This window comes from Rhamphochromis sp. 'chilingali', assembly GCF_963969265.1.
Source record: "Rhamphochromis sp. 'chilingali' genome assembly, chromosome: 19".
Classification (NCBI taxonomy): domain Eukaryota; kingdom Metazoa; phylum Chordata; class Actinopteri; order Cichliformes; family Cichlidae; genus Rhamphochromis; species Rhamphochromis sp. 'chilingali'.
The window spans coordinates 19,844,659-19,863,850 of record NC_137946.1 but is presented as its reverse complement, the minus strand read 5'-3'; the positions used below and the strand labels follow the sequence as shown (position 1 = coordinate 19,863,850).

General features: G+C 41.1%; 1 protein-coding gene across 2 annotated transcripts; it reads left to right on the top strand.

Annotated features, from left to right (window-relative positions):
• Positions 1–122: 122 nt before the first annotated feature.
• Positions 123–17,081, top strand: LOC308387098 (lissencephaly-1 homolog A-like). Of its 2 annotated transcripts, XM_080866986.1 has the most exons (11): positions 123–281; positions 10,303–10,598; positions 12,121–12,205; positions 12,298–12,372; positions 12,614–12,820; positions 13,924–14,092; positions 14,404–14,506; positions 14,670–14,898; positions 15,328–15,429; positions 15,517–15,673; positions 15,824–17,081. In XM_080866986.1, exons 2-11 carry the CDS (start codon positions 10,567–10,569, stop codon positions 15,895–15,897), a joined length of 1,233 nt encoding a protein of 410 aa, XP_080723112.1. In that variant the 5' UTR covers positions 123–281; positions 10,303–10,566; the 3' UTR covers positions 15,898–17,081. The 2 variants fall into 2 exon arrangements, with proteins under 2 accessions (XP_080723112.1, XP_080723113.1); XM_080866987.1 differs by lacking the exons at positions 12,121–12,205; positions 12,298–12,372.
• The last annotated feature ends 2,111 nt before the right edge of the window (positions 17,082–19,192 follow it).

Here is a 19,192-nt window from a genome sequence, read left to right as displayed (position 1 = left end):
TATGTTTTTTTTTTTCATTTAATTTAGAAAAAAAAATTAAAGCGTGATATTTAGAGCGTGATATCTGTACGCTGCGCGCCACCATTCATGTGAACGTGCGCGCTCCCGATATCCAACCGCGACCGTTAGCTGGGTCGGGCGAATGCGGTGGTACCAAGAGGAGAAAAATCTGGCCGTCCGTGCCGGGTGATGCGAAAAGTCCCATTATCACATCAAAACCAGGGTATTCCGTCGCATGCTCGGGCCAGGAAAGAAGATATGAGAATGAGATTTGCCTTATGGTAAGTTATTAGTTGTAACAAATGTGTATTTTTGTTTTGGCACTTAGTGAGACTTGTTATTTTGACGACGAATTGCCTGCAGTGTCTGCGCTTTCCCGTTCCAACCTCAAAATGGCGGAGAGGCCGAGAGCTAAGCTAAGTGGCAAAAGTTCGCCCGCATAAGATCATCGACTCGGAGGTTGAACGTTGAGACAGTCTCACAGTGAGGTTATTCAACGCCCCCGAGTGTGACTGGGATTTTTAAAAGCAAGTGTCGCGACTCTCGGACTATGCATGACTTGCATCTGGGCGCTTGTTGTGAACCCTCCCTGTAGATCGAGCTAACGTTAGCTACGCCTATTTATGGAAGTTCGGATGAGCTAACGTGGTGTGCTAGCCGGCTAAGCTAACCTGGGTGCTGTCATATTTCTCACGGTCAGCTGCAAAGGATCTGATGCGGCTGGAAAACGCCTAAATTAAGGTTCTGAATTCTGAAAGTTGAAGCCTTTTGTGTTGTCTCGTATTGGGAATATTGGCAATAACATCCCAAACTTGGGGCTCATACCCTCTCCGCCTTCACATATATCGGGTAGCAGTTATTTTTTGTCAAACAAGCGGCTGGATGTTTTAGCTCTTCGTTGGTGTGGACAGACGCCCTTTGTATATTTTGTTATGTTGACGGTGTGGTGATCCAGGAATCCAGCGTGTGGTTATTAGCGGACTTGGTGCACTTGTCGTGCTAAGCTAACGCTAGCTGGAAAGGGCGTTGCTGAGGCTGTACTGCAACTTTGCCCTTGTGGCCACAGAGGCTTAGAAAGACGTCACCCTATCCAGATTTTAAAACTCGTCTATGATTTGTAATACATGAAGCAGTCTTGGGACATTTGGTAGTTTTCCTCCATATTTAAACCTGCATTTTAGGAATTACATTCAGAGTGGAGTCTGATGGAAAAATACTATGCAGATTTAAATTGCTGTGCACAAAACTGTCTTCTAAGCCCAATTTTGCTAATTGAATCATTATTGATTTGTCTACCAGTTGCTATTGCATAACACGGAACGCGAAGGCCAGTGCTTGTTCATTAGACTGTCCATCTTATAGCGTGAAATTATATTTTATATACTAAGGTAAAGGTTCAATTCAGTGCTACATTTATGCATGCATTTCTGATTTGTTTATAATATGTTTGAGATGCCTGCATCTATTAATATGCAGGTTTTTGTTGTAGTTGTTTGGGTATTTTTGGTACCATTTTTAAGATTGTTAAATAGTTTGGATTTTTTATGTCATGGGCTGTGACTGTTGGCAGCACTTTGGTCGTGAGAATAACTTTTAAGCTGAAGTTCTAGACTAATAGAATAAACTTAAATGACATAATTAAGGAAATCTTAAGTATCAGGGCTTGCAAGTGGAATAAAACAGATTGCTTTGTCATGATGTTTGGTTAGTAAGCAAACATTGCTATATGCTTTAGTCTGTGCAAGAAGGGACTTGTTTGGCCTGAAGGTCATCCATAAGGAGGGGCATTGCTCAGCAGTTTGACACGAACAGAGCAAATACTAATGGGTTTGGTTGGTTTTTGTCACCTTTTTGTTTCATTGGGTCTGCATGTAAACATTGTGAAATTATGTCTTATCTAAATAACAAAACAACATATGCCCCTCTGTCTAGTCATAAACTCAGTCGAGACACGTGTACCCACAGGCTGTACATTTTATCAAGGAGTTAAAAAGGCATGATTAGTTCTGTTTCTAATCTCTGCCTGTAGGCTCTTTTATTATGGTGTATAACTAATAGCTTAAGTGAAGAACCCAAACCTTTCTGGAAGTCTTTATTTTAAACAAATTTCAAACAAACAAATAAAAAAAATGTGATGGTTTAAATTGTCTACAAACCATGCCAAGTCAGTTTTTAGGGTCATGCTTTTGATTCAGCTTATCCAGTGTATTTTATTTTCCTGTTTTATAATGTGCAGTTTTTTTTTTTTTTTTTTTCCTCTGTCTATACTTTGAAGTTGAAAAAAGGAGTCTTTGGTTGTCTTCCAACACAAAATTACCCAGGATAGAGAATTTAGAGTTTTATTATTCATTGTCAAGCTCCTTTGACTACGATGACCTGGATGACTGAGAACCTTCACAGACATTCATTGTTATAATTTTTTTGTAAATGGTGATTAATTTACTTGGTTGTAAAATAGAATAGATTTTGGTGTGTGAAGTGACGAGAAATAACAGGGAAATGCATAGACGTCTTTTAAGTAGGGCAGCTGAGACGTTGGCCTTAACTGTATTTGGACTAGTCTTGCTCACGTATGTAGTCTCCTTCTGCAAAGTCCTATTTTGAGCCTGTGTAAAATCTTGCCTTATCATTGTAAAGTAGTTTGGTTGATAAGAAGATAGGGAATGTAGGAGTGCCTAGCAGGTTCAGTGAAATTATTCTCATGATTGCATCATTACAATTAGTAATGAATTTCTACACCGCTTAGATAGCGGTGCGATTATTTGACAAGTGCGGTAAGGTCTGGGTCACCTGTGCATGTTGCTTGTTAAACTGAACATAACGCGTATTTGAGTCGGGAGGAGCTGAGGCGTAGCTGACATCACTGCCTGTTATTGTAGTCTTAATGGGGGCTTAGTCATCTTTCACCTTCACGGTTTGAGAGTATTTCATGGGTACATTTGTAGCTCTTGGTGAGAGGCGTGAAGAGCTTTGTGGATAACGATGAGCATCGGGAGCAAGATGGGAGGACATCTCTGTCCTTTTCACTGACTGCTAAATTGAAAGTGTTCGGTATGCTATGTACACTCTACTGATCGCCTCATGGATAATGTGCCGATGACACCACGTTGGCTTGTTTGTCCATCTAAAGACGTTGGCATTGGTTTAATAATAAAGGTTTAGAGCAATTAAATCACATTGGGCAATATCATAGTATGATTATATTCTTTTTATGTAAATGCACAATCAATTGCTTGCAGAAATCACCAAGTATCTAGAATATAGAAGTGTCATTTCTCAGATATTCTTTAAATCTTCCACAGTCAGTTGCTGGCTGCTGTGACCCATGGCTGCACACCTATGGACAATCACAAGGTTGTTTAATTTGACTTTTCTTTTCAAAGGTTCCTTCTTTCTATAATTGTAAAAAAAAAAAAAAAAAAAGAATCCTGCACTGTAGGAACTGTGTGTTTTGAAGACAGAAGAAAAGGGACGCTGTCTTTCCCCCTTGTTATTGTAAGCTCAGCCATGAAAAATCAAAATCTTAAATCCTGTGATTATAGGATTGCATAAATGCACTTAACTAATTATTGGGTTGGTTCTTTGAATTGTTCTCTAGCTACTTCTGTGTATCAGACAGTATGAAAAAATGGACCCGCGACCATGAAGTTACCCATTGGTCATTCTGTTATACCTCGAACCAGATCTTGGGAAAAGTGAGGGAGAATAATAGATGGTATAAAAGATGGTCGTATCCACCCACTGAGTTTGGACTACACATTTTGAAGCTTCAGTGTTGGTGCTTTTTCAGCCACCTGGTTTCTTCAAGCCATAAGTTGACATATTTGAATGAGACTATGAAGTTATTATCCAGTGCTACTGAAGTTGGTTAGCAAGCTGCATTCATAAACTTCATGAATTCACACGTAGAGGCTAGTTAGTGGTAGAAATAGAGGTGTGTCTTAAAAAAATGTTGCATAAACAAATGTTGCATAAACATGTTTCTAATAGCTTAATGATTATGTGAATGTTTACAAATGATACAACACCCGGTTTCTAACTAGAAAATAAGCAGTTATGTTCATACACTAATAAGTAGGGGTGCAACGATATTCGTATCGATATTGAACCGTTCGATACAGTGCTTTCGGTTCGGTACGCATATGTATCGAACAATACAACATTTGTAATTTATTTTATCAACTTTCCTTCTGACGATGCTGTCTGTGTTGAGCGCTCAGTGAATCTGCGTTCGACTACTCCGCCTAGGCTGCACTGTCGAGCGCAGATCCACTGAGCGCTCAACACAGACAGCATAGTCAGAAGGAAGAGCGCAGGGCAAGCTAGCAAGACAGAAGTTAAGCTCCCCCACCCTCATTCAAATCTGGCGTTTGGAATTATTTTGGTTTTCATGTGACGTATGACCCTGAAGGTAAGCGAGTCATGGACTAAAGTAAAACAGTATGTTGGATGTGCCATGCAATGCTCAATTACATGGGTGGGAACTAGTGTGTTAGCGCAGTTAGCTCGTTAACGTGTTGGCCGTCTAGCCCCATGCACTGGGCGATCGGCGGTAGCTCGTTAACGGAGATTTGCCGTGTTGTGGTGTTAAAGTCATTTCAACGAGATTAACCTGAAAGCACTAGTGGGAACACAACGAATATGACTGCACATTTACATCATCCTAGTGCAAAGACAAAAACAACAAGCATGCTACTAACTTTAGCCGAGTCATTTAGACAGCTGTTAGCACATGATTCTCCTTATGCTGCTGAGAATATAGCCCAGAAGAAGCGGATAGTATAGCTTTTATTTTGGAAAGAGACATTTCTCTGTAATAAACTCTCTTTTCCAAAGATGCATGATTTCTCAATCAGATACAGGGCTTGCAATATCGCTAGCCTGACGTCCTGGGGCTAGCGATTTTTTTCAGTCGGGCTACCAAAATCTCTTCCCTGCCCGTCGGGCTATTGTAGGAAGGAAAAATATATGTCAATGCTTTTGCATTCTTTCAGAAATGTAGCTGGGTAATTATGTCATTGGCATCGGTGAGCCACTGTCAATATGTGACATATTGAAATCGCGTTTGAATTTGCGCTTGTTTTTTTGCTTTCACTTTGCAATCGTGCGAACTGTGTATAGAGAGCGACAGCACTGATCTGTGAGTGATGATAATTTGCGCACCAATTCCTCTGACATCGTCTTATTAATCGTTAGCTTACTATGCAAACATGACAAGTGAAATCTCCCGCAGCAAGCTTAAACATGTGAGAGGTTGATCGCGCAGAGAATCGCTGAGCTTATGTGAGTGCATGTGTAAAAGCATTTCAGTTCTGCTGAGCCAAACAAGACAGGTCAGGGTGAAGAAGTGACAGCCAAAGAAAAGCTTACCACAAAACGGAGAAGTTATGACAAATCAGACTATAAGGCAAAAAGAAAGTGCAGCTTTATGGTTTCATGGACAAAAGAATTTCTGTGGCTGCAATATGACGAGCTAAATAACCAGGGCTGCACAAAAGTGGTCCCGCAGGTGCGCATTCGCTGTCAAAATAAAAAACACGCACAAGGGTTAGGGTTAAATTTAAAAACTGTACTTTTGAGTTAAAATATATATTTATAATTTTAATAAATGACAAATTAAAAAGGCATGAACATTTTTTTGTATCGAAAAAATATCGAACCGTGACACCAAAGTATCGAACCGAACCGAACCGTGAATTTTGTGTATCGTTGCACCCCTACTAATAAGTGTGTATGGTTTTCCTTTTTTATTTGTTTATATCTTTGTGTAGAAAACTCATTAAAATAATTTTTGTATTTTATTTTATTTAAAAAAAAAAAATTAATTTAAGAGAATGGAAGGTTGCAAACAAATCGCCCCCGCATGAGTTCCTTTTGTCCTAACCTTGTAACTAAACACATTTGCCTCTCAGTGTAATAACTTAGAAGATTTAAAAAGGTGTTTGTGAATTTTATACCGTTCTTCAATTATTATTTATTTGCAATAACTTTTGCCTGTGTGTTCTTTTAAAGTATTTTCTCCTTAATGGTGATGTTCAGAAGTGTCGGGCAGGTGCAGAAGTAACAGAGATTGTCTTGGTTCTGTAATAGATGGAGCATGGTATGTTTGGTCAAATCGCTGTTTTTACACCATGGTGAGAGATGAGATCAGCTAAAATCATTTGCTCTGTCCTGTCATCTCAGTCAGTCATCATGTTTGCAGGCAGGAGAGAGGAGCTCCTTCTAGGATATTACAGGCTAAATGTTTGCAGTGGTTGAATGCTTCCGTTTTAAGCAGATGCTCATCTGTAAAATATAAATATTATTATGAACAGTTTCCAGTGAGGCACCTTGCAGTTTTCATTTATCTTAAGGCGGTCTAAAGGGTGAAGTGGACGAGAACAATGCAGCAGACTGTGACATAAACAAGGGCAACATGCTCTTATGGTCCTCTGTCAGTGTCTGGGGTTAATCCATGCGCACCTGTGGACCACTTATGTGCACACCAGTGTATATAGTATATCCTATACTCTCTCGCATTTTACATTATATTTGATTTTATTGTATTTTGAGTTTGTATGGCTGTTACCTTGGTCATGTCAAAGAGATTTGATTTCAGTGGGACTTCCATGTAAAATAAAGATAAATGAATACCAAAAATCATTTCTGTGGTTATCGGGACATAAAAACTGCATGCATTGAACCAGTTGTTTAAAAGACTAGTAAATCAAGTGGTCCAAAAGGAAAAAAATTATACAGTGGAACCCCGACTTACGAATACCCCGTTTCACGAAAAATTCAAGTTACGAAGGCACTGAACGACAGTATTTCTGCCCATGTTACGGCAAAATGCCCGAGTAATGAAATCTGCTGGCTCTGATTGGCTGAGCCTACAATGCCTTCCAAATCATGTGACAACCCCTTGGCTTCCGTACTTGCGCTTCGCGGTTCCACTTGAACGACGTTGTTCTAGTTAGCAATTAGCCTATAGCCTATCGTTCAGCATCGCCTCACTCAAAACGCGCAATGGGTGCTTCGACTTACAAAGATTTTCGAGTTACGAAAGACCCTCGGGAACAGATTAATTTCGTAAGTCGGGGTTCCACTGTACTAAATTGCGCCTTTAAGTAGGGCTGCTCAATTAATCGAATTTTAATCACGATTACGATCTGGGCTTTCAACGATCATTAAAAATGACTGAGCCGATTATTAGCCCCTCCCTCATTTATCCGCGACACCTTAAAGGCCGGTCCGTGAAAATATTGTCGGGCGCAAAAAAGGTTGGAGACCACTGATTAAGAGGACCCGAGGGAAGCCCGGAAAGCTAAGCAGAAGTTATTTGGAGAGGAGAGTGACTGCCGCTGGTTGAAAAGAGAGGTAAAAAAACTTCAGTGGTGTTGCACACTATTTTATATTATTTTTTAAAGTCATTGTTAACCCTTTAAAGCCGGTCAGAGCAGCACGCTCCGTGTTGTGTAACTATTTTTAAATCCCTGTAGAACCGGAACCGTGTAAGCTAGCGCAATAATTTGTTTTGCATATGAAACCAGAGGAGTTGTACTTACATCTGATGCCATCAGCTTGTCCTCGGTCGGTTTCCTTCCACATAAAGCTTTGCAAAAACTGCATAAAAAGCTCTTGCAGGAACAAAAACACAATATTCCAGAAACACGCTTTGCCGTTCCTATCAGCTGTTCGTAACACTTCCCACAGTGAAACAGACGTCAGCGCGAACTGTATGTCTGCCATTTCCTGGCCGAAACCGGAAGTGACGTCATTTTCGCGGAAATTGTAGTTTTTTACTTGTAGGCCTTAAAAGCCTATACTGGTCATGTTTGACCTTTCTGAATAGTTGCTGGGATGCTTAGAACTCAAATTGCACTGCTGGAAATAGTTTATTTTGATGCACATGCTGTTTTCTTTGCAAATTTGCATCATAGGATTGTTTTTTCGTTTTTCCTGCAGTATATAAAAATTGCTGTATCTCCAAAATAAAACTATGAATACACTCAAAATAAATTTCCTGTTGTTGTAAACTATTTTTTGCAACTTTTTTGTATTTAAAGTTTTGAGGGATAAACCTCTTAAATTTCTCCAAGTAGAAATACATGTAAAAAACAAAAACGATTTTCAATTTTTTTGTAGTTTATTGCACTTTTTTGCAATTAATGTAGTTACTATGGACTTAATGCATACATATTATTAAAATATGGGCTATAACAGTTGCATAGCAAATTGAAATGCTCCCACAAACGGCACTACAACATGTAAAAAAAAATAATATGAGCTCTGGCGGACTTGGTTCTATAGTAGGTCTTAAAGGGTTAAATAAATATCGTCAAATAATCGCGATCTCAATTTCAGTGAAAATAATCGTGATCATCATTTTTGCCATAATCGAGCAGCCCTACCTTTAAGATTAGCATTCTGTAAAAGTCAAATTGCATTTGTTACTGTGTGTGCGTTCCACCTTTGTAGGTCAACGTCCACGCGCATGTGCAGAACACATTGCTTTGTATAATCAATCAGTCATGTTCTACATCAGAATACTGCAGAACAGCATTCATTAACACAGTTATCACCTATAAGCTATCTTTTTTGTTGTTGTTGTTTTCAACTCCCCATCACAGAGAGGGAACAGTGCCATCGGAACATCTTAATAACAGGAAAAATTAGAGTAATTTGATTAACAAACCAGTAGTGGTGCAACGGATCATGGTTGATCCGTAATCCGAACCGATCCCACTCCACAGTTCAGCACGCACGTGATCCGAAGATTCGAAAAAAAAGAAAAAAGTATGTGTATGGTGCACGTGATCAGTCTGTCAAGCGATAGCTATGGTCAGCGCTAGCGGTCCAAGTGGAGGAGCAGAGGAGTTTGCGGTATTTAAGCAGTCCTTTGCTGCCCAGTCCGACCGGGCTAAAGCTATTACAAAAGCTATTGGGGTGTTTAGCTGCAGACGGGAGGCCGTATTCTGTTGTGCAAAACAGGGGGTTTAAACTAGTCAATGCGCTAGTTGACGCATTGACGCCGTGCAGCCCCACGCACGGGGCGATCCGCGGTAACTAGTTAACACGTTAATGCAGTTATGGCATTAACGTCATCTTAACGAGATTTACACTGACAGCACTAGTTTAAACTATGATGAACGTGCTTGAGCCACGCTATGATATCCCGTCGCGCGTCCACTTCAGTGACAAGATCGCTCCAAGCATGTATGAGCAGGAAAAGTTTAAAGTTACTTGACCGCTCATTAAATCACAGCGAGGAATGAGTCTTGAGTTGAATGTTTTTTAATAGGCAAAAAGTACTTAAATAAGTAAATGGCGACTTAAATTTTTGTTGTCTTTTTTTTTTTTTTTTTTTCGCTGATTCGAAAATTGATAGAATAGAATAGAATTAAACTTTATTGTCATTACACATGCACAGGTACAGGGCAACGAAATGCAGTTTGCATCCATCCAGAAGTGCTTTAGTGATATAGATATATTACAATATATATTAGCAATAATATAGATATGTGAGTATATTACAGAAATGGGTCTATTATGGTATGTTATAATGTACACGGTATGAAGTATGTTGTGAATATTCTATAACTATAAGTATGTACAGGCTGTAGTGAGTACAAGCTATGAACAGGATATAAATATGAAAAACTATACAGAATATGAAATAAATAACTTTACAGAAATCTGAGATATACAGCTATACAGAAATGGGAACTATGCAAGTTGTAAACAGTTGTAGGATTAAAAATTATCGAATGTACAGAATGATTATTTACACAGAGCTATACAGTAGTGCAGTTAAGATAAGTGAGATATGTGGATAATTTCTACAGAGGCTATATAAAGTGCTAGTGGTTGTGAGTGGTGGTTCAGTCCATGTTATTATTGTGTGTTTGAGGGTACAGTTGTCCATTGTGGGTGTGTGTCTGTTCAGTCCATGTGTTAACGTGGGTCAGATGTCAGGAGGCAGAGTGGAGGCATCCAATCTGTGATGAAAAAAAACGTGATCTGATCCGATCCGAACCGTGAGACTTTTGATCCGTTGCACCACTACAAACAGCAGGATTTCAACATCTAGCTGCTCACATTCCTATTCTGGAATCACAAATAAAATCTGCTTTAAAAAAAATACTGGAAAGTTTGTTGGCTCCAAAATGTGGTGTTGAAAAGTTTCATATTCTTTTACCACTGACTTTACTGTTGGAGAATTCTTCTAGATTGTAATTCATGTGTCCCATGTTTCTGTATGTCTGAATACTGCATATATGTATGTTTAATCCACTGCTCTTCACCCTCTCCTCTGTTCATCAGGTGATGGGCTCATCTGTTCAGTGAGACAGATTTGGACCTTTGGGAGAACTCGTGGAACCTGATTCTGACATTTGGGTGACGGCAGTATCTCCAGATCATCTTGCTCTGCCCGGCACCTTTACTTTCCCCACCTTTGCACCCCTGGAGGAGAAAGTTCTGAGGGATCGGGCACCTCACCACCAGACACTTACGAGCCAGACTTCCCCCTCCCCTCCCACATCACCTCATCCTCACCTCCCTGAGAGGGAGTGAACAGCAGCCACCATGGTGCTGTCACAGAGACAAAGAGATGAACTGTGAGTGCCCTGATGTAAATGTGTGGGAATGCAGCCTTCTTAAACATACAAACAAGAATGGACATGTAAACTGATAGGACTTGAGGAGAGGGAGGGGGGCACTTTCTATAAATGAGCCTTTTTTTTTTTTTTGTAAATTTTGTATTTTCTAGTCCTGATACAAAACGCTGCCTTACAAGAACGTATTGTAGGAAGTGTAAAGAGATGTGAGCTTTATGGTGCTTCACTTGTTAGCTGCTTGGTGAATATTTCATAACCCCGCATGACAGGAGCAAATAAATGAGTGGGGTGTGCCAGGAGGAGGAACTTAACAAAGTGATGGCTGTTTAATGTGGGCAGCCTTCTTCCGTGGTGAATGACTGGCTGATCTCACAGTCCAGACAATACAAAAAGTATATTTTTAAACATGTTTTAGGAGTTTAACTCACCATTGGACTTCAAAATGTAGAACGTTGGGAAAAAACCCCCCAAAAAAAACAGGTTTGATCATGGCTGGTTTAACTCATGAAAAACCTGAAAAACCCCTATGCTTATTAAGTTAAGTGGGCGACCCATATACCATAACACCAACACAGAGGCTCAGGTTTGAATCTGGCCCAAGAGTACTTACTGTGCAGGGGGTTTGTTTTGTTGTTGTTGTTGGGTTTTTTTTTGTTGTTGTTTGTTTGTTTTCTGTCCCCCACTGGTCTTTCTCCCAGCTTTTCTGTCTTCTCTTTGCTGTCTTGTTGCAATAAAGGTCTGAAAAACCCCGAAACGAAGAAATCAGTGGAAATCCTGTTGAAAAGCAATAGCAGACAGGATTTATCAGACATTCGAAGTAGCCCCAAAGCTGCAGCCTAAATTTAGCTCACTTACTCATGAAATATTCACCCCTCATCTTATAAAAGAGCCCTTACAATCATTTATATAACTCTGTATGTGTGTATTTGCATGCTCGCTATGCGTTTCCATGGACTTGTGGGTTGTGGGCTTCGTGTCATCCACACTTGGTGTTCAGGACTCTTTCTGTGCCAAGTCTTTGGTTTCCATAGCAGCACAAAACACAGTTTCCCAGTGATCGGGTCCTTACGTTTTGTTTTCTTCAATGAAGGGTTAGAATTTCCTCTGACACTTGCTCAAACTGCCCGACTTTTAAGGGGAGGGGAACTGTGAAACTTGAATCCCAAAGCCCCCATCATAAGACGGGGTGCACTCTGCCCTCTTTCAAGAACCAGAATTTCGGTTGGGGTAGACTTGCTACTTAATAAATGTCGACATCACCTTGACTTTATTGACATGTGTTTGATTTGGCACAACTGCCCTCAGTTCATGTTTGTCACGTAAGATTAGAAATGTTAGTGATATATGATACAATATACTTAATTTTCCTCTCGCAGAAATTTGTTTTGGACTCTAGTGGTTTCACAGAAACTGCATTTCCAAAGAGTTGGTTAAATCTTGAGATGAAACCTTTAAACAAAACAAAAAAAAAATGACTGTGGTGTTGTAATTTTTTTATTTATTTATTTATTTTTTTCGTCAGAAACCGGGCCATAGCTGACTATCTTCGTTCCAATGGCTACGAGGAGGCGTATTCCACTTTCAAGAAAGAGGCAGAGTTAGATATGGTATGACGAGGTTGATGCACAGAAATGACCAAAAAGTTGCACATGTAATTTTAATGAGGGGGAACATTTGTTGTCTTTTACTTGGTTCACAGAATGAAGAAGTAGATAAGAAGTATGCAGGGCTGTTGGAAAAGAAGTGGACCTCGGTTATCAGATTACAGAAGAAGGTAACAAATGAAAACACGTTTGAGATTAGCTGTACATTTTTAACATGGCGGAATAAACTTGCAAGCACAATGCAATATGTAAAGTGATAACTGCGTTTAGCCATGGCCCCCTGTACAAAGAAGCTATAGGTAAAGCGAGTTTTATTTGCATTAATGAATTTGAAAACTTTTTTTTGTTTATTGGGATAAGTGTTGTCTCACTGGATTTCTTAACCTGTTGCTTTTCCTTGCTTTACTTTAGGTGATGGAATTGGAGTCAAAATTGAATGAGGCTAAAGAGGAGATGACACACGGAGGGTCTGTGGGCCAGAAGCGCGACCCCAAGGAGTGGATCCCTCGCCCCCCAGAGAGATACGCCTTGAGTGGGCACCGTGCTCCGGTCACGCGTGTTATATTCCACCCCGTGTTTTCGGTCATGGTCACAGCTTCTGAGGATGCTACCATTAAGGTTTGCATCTGTATTGCCAGACAACATTTGCATACTGTTAAAATATTAGTAAATACAGTCAGTTGCATTTGAACCTTGCTTACAAATCCTGCATGCAGTTCATTCATTTTATGGTTAGTTAAGTCCTTACATTTCTATCACAGTTTGAGAAAACAAGTTTAGAGGAGAGCCTTTACATTGTAGATATGGGCAGTGTGAAGGTGTAGTTTCCATACTGAAAAATAGAACGTCTCCTTTTTCACCATATCAAAGTGGAGAATTAACAGCTGTATCGCCCATTCACACATTTTTCCATCTTCTTCTGCTTATTTAATTCAAGGTCACTGAGGGGCTGGAACCTGTCCTACCTGTCACTCTGATACATTATGCATTCATTTGTCTGTCATAAGTTGCTGCTGTCTTTTTTTTTCCCTTCTTGTTCACATCACATTTTGTTCACATCTTTGAAATGCCTTATCTGAAGTCAGTTATACTCTTTTGAAAATGTCTCTCTGAGGAATTTCAAATCAGTGGTGTCTGTGTTGAGCAGCATTTCATGAGCAAAATCAGGGAGACTGTTGCAGCACAGCGAATCCTCTGCAGCTCTGACCCTTTAGATCAAAGCCGTACTGCAGATCTGAGGCTGCTCTCCCTTTTTATCCTCTGCGTTTCGGCTTCAGCACACTTCCCCCTCCATCCTCCTCCCTTCATCCTCCTCCCTCCTTCGCTGTTTTATTTTTTTCTGCTTTGTCACTGCTCATCTATGTGGAGATGGGGTGATGCTTGTGTTGTCAGAGGGAGCACTCCCAGAGCACAGCACTGGGAAATGTGCAAATCTTTTTCTTTCCAACGTCAAAGTTCATTCTTGTTTTAATGAATTTAACTGACACTGTGGTAGTAAATTGCATACTTTTTAATTAGGCTGAAATGTTTTCTGTTTTTAGTATTTTTGTTACATTTTGTAACCCAACCCTGTGTCATGATTCTGTCCAATAATGACCAATTTAATCACTTTTGATTAAATACACATGCACTTTTGTGTGCATGTGTTTTTAGGTTCGATATTAAGTTCTTCTTGATCATTGTGGACTGGCGTTCCTCACTGCCTGCATCTGTAATTTTAGGTGTGGGACTATGAAGCAGGGGACTTTGAGCGAACCCTCAAAGGCCACACAGACTCTGTGCAGGACATCTCCTTTGACCAGTCAGGAAAACTTCTGGCTTCATGTTCAGCTGATATGAGCATCAAACTTTGGGATTTTCAGGGCTTTGAGTGCATTCGAACAATGCATGGTAAGAAATATTTACAAAACACCGCCTGCAAAGGCTTTTAAGTTACACCATCGTAACTTGTGTTACACAGTATTTTTTTTAATCTTACTGTAATTATATTTAAATATGTGAGTATTTCTGAGAGAGAATTTTGTTAACACAACAGACAACAGAAAGTTCTGGTTTAATCTGGGCCTTGTGGCCTGAGGCTTGTCATTCATTTTGGGAGAAAAGTAGTCTTATTTTAGAGATCTTACACATTGATGGTCTTATTTGGGAAGTATCTGCCTTATTAAGAGCAGACCAACTAATCTTTTGACTTTGTCCTACAGGCCACGATCACAATGTGTCATCTGTAGCTATTATGCCAAATGGTGACCATATAGTATCTGCCTCCAGAGATAAGACTATCAAGATGTGGGAGGTGGCCACTGGGTAAGTGAGACAGAGGCATGTTTTACGGTCTTAAACTAGATTTAAAGTTAACTTTAAACATTTCATTCTTTATTCCAACAATGCTGTTTTAGCCCTCTGTAGTAATGCATTTAGGATAAGTTGAACATGCTCTCTGTAGATCACCTTGTACTTTCTTCTGTAGGTACTGTGTGAAGACATTTACAGGCCATAGGGAGTGGGTGAGGATGGTGCGTCCCAATCAGGACGGCTCGTTGATTGCCAGCTGCTCCAATGACCAGACGGTGCGCGTCTGGGTGGTTGCCTCAAAGGAGTGCAAAGCTGAGTTGCGGGAACACGAACATGTGGTAGAGTGCATCGCTTGGGCCCCCGACAGCGCTCATCCCACCATCCTAGAAGCTACAGGCTCAGAGGTGAATATGGCAGCTGCAGGACCCAGGAGGATGTTTATGTACATTGGGTTCTATGAAAGTGTCTGCCTCAGTAGCAGCGCAGTTACTGTAATAAACCACTTTACTTTGGTGTGGTAAAGCAGGGTTTTGTAAATAAGAAGGAATTAATGATTCAGACAACCTCTCTTATGAGTTACTACATAATTATTCTAGTGAATAGTGTAGAATTATTGCCCTCATTTACAATTTGAGCACTCTGCAAAAACATTCAGTAGGCTCAGACTGACTCACAGAGCAGCGTAATCCTGCCTTAAATCATGTTGTCATAGCTGAAAAATGATCTCTTCATATCTTAGAAGGAATCTTTACACATACCAAACTTCACTGTCATCTTTGCTGCAACCAAACACTGTTTCTAATGGCCTCGTCCTATCTCTGTCTTTGTGATAGAATAAGAAGAGTGGAAAACCTGGGCCTTTCCTGCTCTCTGGCTCCAGAGATAAAACGATCAAGATGTGGGATGTGAGCATCGGGATCTGCCTCATGACTCTGGTGAGTAACGGAAGTGTCAGTCCCAGTGTCGCTGCACAGTGGGTGAATAGTGAGGAGTGTGGTAGCTAATCGGTCTTGTGTCTGCAGGTGGGACATGACAACTGGGTGCGCGGGATATTGTTTCACCCTGGAGGAAGATTCATAGTAAGCTGTGCTGATGACAAGACCATTAGGATCTGGGACTACAAGAACAAACGCTGCATGAAGACCTTGAGTGCCCACGAACACTTTGTTACCTCTCTTGGTGAGACGCACTTTTTAAAAATAAATAACATATGACAAAAGATGAAGCTGTCTGTATTTGAAGCTCTGTAACCTGAGCTGGAGCTGATGCTCACTCTGTGATGTGTGAACTTGTTGAATGTGTCTGAGCAGATGTTTCCCTCTCTTGCAGATTTCCACAAGACTGCTCCCTACGTGGTGACGGGCAGTGTCGATCAGACAGTCAAAGTGTGGGAGTGCCGCTGAGATTGCCTCAATCACCCCCAACCTCCACCCCTAAAGCCCAACCCTGTCCTGCACCCTCTTCCTTGTGCCCACCCCCAACCCTCTGCACTTCAAACCATAGTAGACCAAGGCCGCTTTCCCCTCTCCTCGCTGCCCTCTCCCCCCCCCCCCCCCCCCCCTCCTCCCCTACATCGGTCCAGCCCTATTAAGATGACTATTGTCCTTTTGTGTAAATTATTCTGGATGTAGGGTACGCTTAATAAATGTCACGCAATCTCTGACACATAAACACACTCAAAAAAAAACCAATAAGAAGTATCCTTGCATGGTTAATTCAACAAAAAAAATTTAAATTTGCATACCGTTCTCATGACTTCCCGTCGGGTCAAAGGGTAAATATCTGTGTGCTGGCTTAGGTGGGTTCTGGTTAACAGTGCACGAATACCAATAGCACCTCTTTGTTGGAGGGGTTTAGTTTAATTTTGTTTTACTCCATGCCTCCATTGTTGTGGTCTGTCACTGTGTGGTTGGTGATGGAGAAAGTGTGAGGGAGGTGGGGAAAAGTGGAGCCTGTCCAGGAGACGACGCTGACAATGAAGATGAAAAACTGAAGCAGGCTGCGGCTCCCTAGATGAATCTCATGAGTTTTGTTTTTTTGTGCAAGTGCACATGTACATGTGTGTTTACGTCGTGTGAGTGTGCGTGTGTGTTTGTATGTCACGACAGGAGAATCTCTCCAGCGTCTCTGCTCTGATGGTCAGAGGAGAGAGAGGAGGCAGTTTCTCACCCGCTGTGTTCATTCATGCCGCTTTCATCTCTTTTAACAAACTTGCTTTCTAGTAGACACTCACAGGACCTTAATGATCCATAAGCTGCTGAGAGCACAGGCACACAGCCCATAGCGAGAAGTGTGTTTAACAGAGGAAAATAAGCCGGCTCACCTTTTTCTTCCTGAGGTTTGTGCGCGTGTGTACGTCGCCCTGGAGAAATCGCCCAGTGCCCTCTTTTTTGCTCGCTATCTCTGCCTTGTTAACCCACTGAGGGCTCCCTCACACAGGGTTTTCATTCTGCTTTCTGTGGTCTCACTGCTCTCTTTACACACACACACAAACACTCACAAATGCACATACACGCACAGTAAAAGTTGTGTATCAATATATCTGGATGTCATTGTTTGCAACATAATAAAATTCTGTAAATATAACTTGCCCGTGTGTGTGCTTTCTTTGAGGAGGAGGAACAAGAACTCAAAGAGCAAGTTTGGATGCTTCAGCACATTATTCAGTCCGTTTGATATTAAAGGCATCTGATTGGATGCTGCAACTGCTGCACTTGTTGCTTTTAATAGTCAAAAAAAGCGGGCTAGTCTGCATGTCAAAGTAAGAGCTTTGTAGTCTGTGTGCTGAAGAGGCGTTTAAGTGCTTTCTTGATAGGATTTTAATTGATTTAACACAAATAACCAATTGTGTGGAGACTTGTTTGTGCTATTGGTTTTATTTGTAACATACGCGTCATTTAATCCGAAAAGTATTTTGGCTCTTGGAGAGCAGTTGGTGCTTGTAAATCGGCAAGCACTAAACATTGTCAGCTTAGATTTTAAAGCCTGTCTGCTAACTTTAGGTCGCCAGACTAAAATCTTAAGAAAGAAATGGGTCAGTCGAGGAAAAACTGCAGCTGTAGACAGCCAGTATTATTTATGTATAACTATCAGGCTCAGGAGCACTGATGTTAGTCTGACGCTACAGTGCAGCCTCTTCAGGGCGACTTCCATCCAGTGAGGAGGTCATATAGTCACTGTTGCTGATGCAAATAGAAGGAATGGATCAATCTCGAGTATTTTCTTTAATGAAAGATAAGATGAGAGACACAAAATGTGATTTAAAAACGAGATGTTTGGGTGCTGTGTGTGTGTGTAAAGTAGTTTAAAGTCCAGTTCTTTACACTGAAGAGTTCAGGGCCTTTTTTTTTTTAATCAATTATGTACGGCACCTCAGCCTACTTCTGTGCTCTCTCACACACACCTGCTCACTCACCCACACAGCAATTACTCTTCCTCTGCGCCTCCTGGTATCCTAGCAACAGTTGCCTGGATGGCAAGAGCAAACCACCACACCTTGCTCTGTCCTGCAGACCTGTGAGGGTACTCAAATACTGCTAGCTATAGAGGACTGCAAAGGGTAGGTGCAAATGCCAAAATGGGGATTGATCACTGCACGAGTTCGTGCAGTGATTGTGTCTTCGTGGGATTTAATGAAAGAATAATGAAACCTGTCTCAGTCTGAAACTGGCGTTTCTCAAAAGAGGCACTGGAGTAGAAACACTGGCCTACATCCGCCCCACCACCTCTCTCTCATATATGGCTTTTGCCCGCTTTCTCCCTCGTGCAAGCTGAATACTTCATGAGATGGTTAGAAGAAGGGAGACGGGGGAGAAGGCTCACTTTCTCATTTATATTGCTTCTAGGTCACCCATTTCTACATAGTTCTGTAACGAGACTGTTGATATGGATTCATGGCACAGAGAGAGACAGTGAGCTGCAGGGAGCTGTGAGCCAGCATCGATTTAAATAAGCTGGCATGATAAGAAAGTGCGGAGAGGTTTCAAGGTCAGTGTACAACACAGACACGTCAGATGCTGCAGTATTGATTCAACCACGGAGAAGTAAACTGCATTTGTCTGCATTTGAAGATCTCCGCACTCGTGTAATTTATAGGTTTCTGTGTCAGCTCAGTGTAGCTTAGATGAATCCCCTTTTAGTTTACGTGACCGGTGTTATAATCCCTGCAATGCCCGGTGAGAGCGTTCGGGAAAGCTTCAGAAATGGATATGTTACAGGATGTGGCGCCCTCTGGTGGTAGCATACATGAGGAGGCGAAAACTGCTGCCTCCCAGCACTTTGCAGCAGCAAGTAAGCAGGGGACACATAAATGTAATGGAAAACGGAAATAGAATAACTTTTAAAGGTTGTTTTTGTCTTCACAACGACAACAACAACAAAAAGCTATAAATAAAGTTTCAGATTAAACTTAACGCTTCAGGTGATCAGCATTAACTGACGACATAATGTAATTTTCTAAGATGCTTGCCAGATAGAAGTTTAAATTTCTATCATATGAGTAATTTTTCTTCCCCTATGTTGCTTCCTTTTGGTCTCCAGTCTGTAGATCCAGGAATGATGCAACACTTCTAACTGGGTCAGCCTGTGCCTTCCTCGCATCCCTCCCGCCTTCCCCACCATCGCTTCAAGTCACCCCTCCTCTTCTTCCTCCTCCTTTCCTCCCACCCCTCTATATGCAAACACTCCTATAGTTTTTTC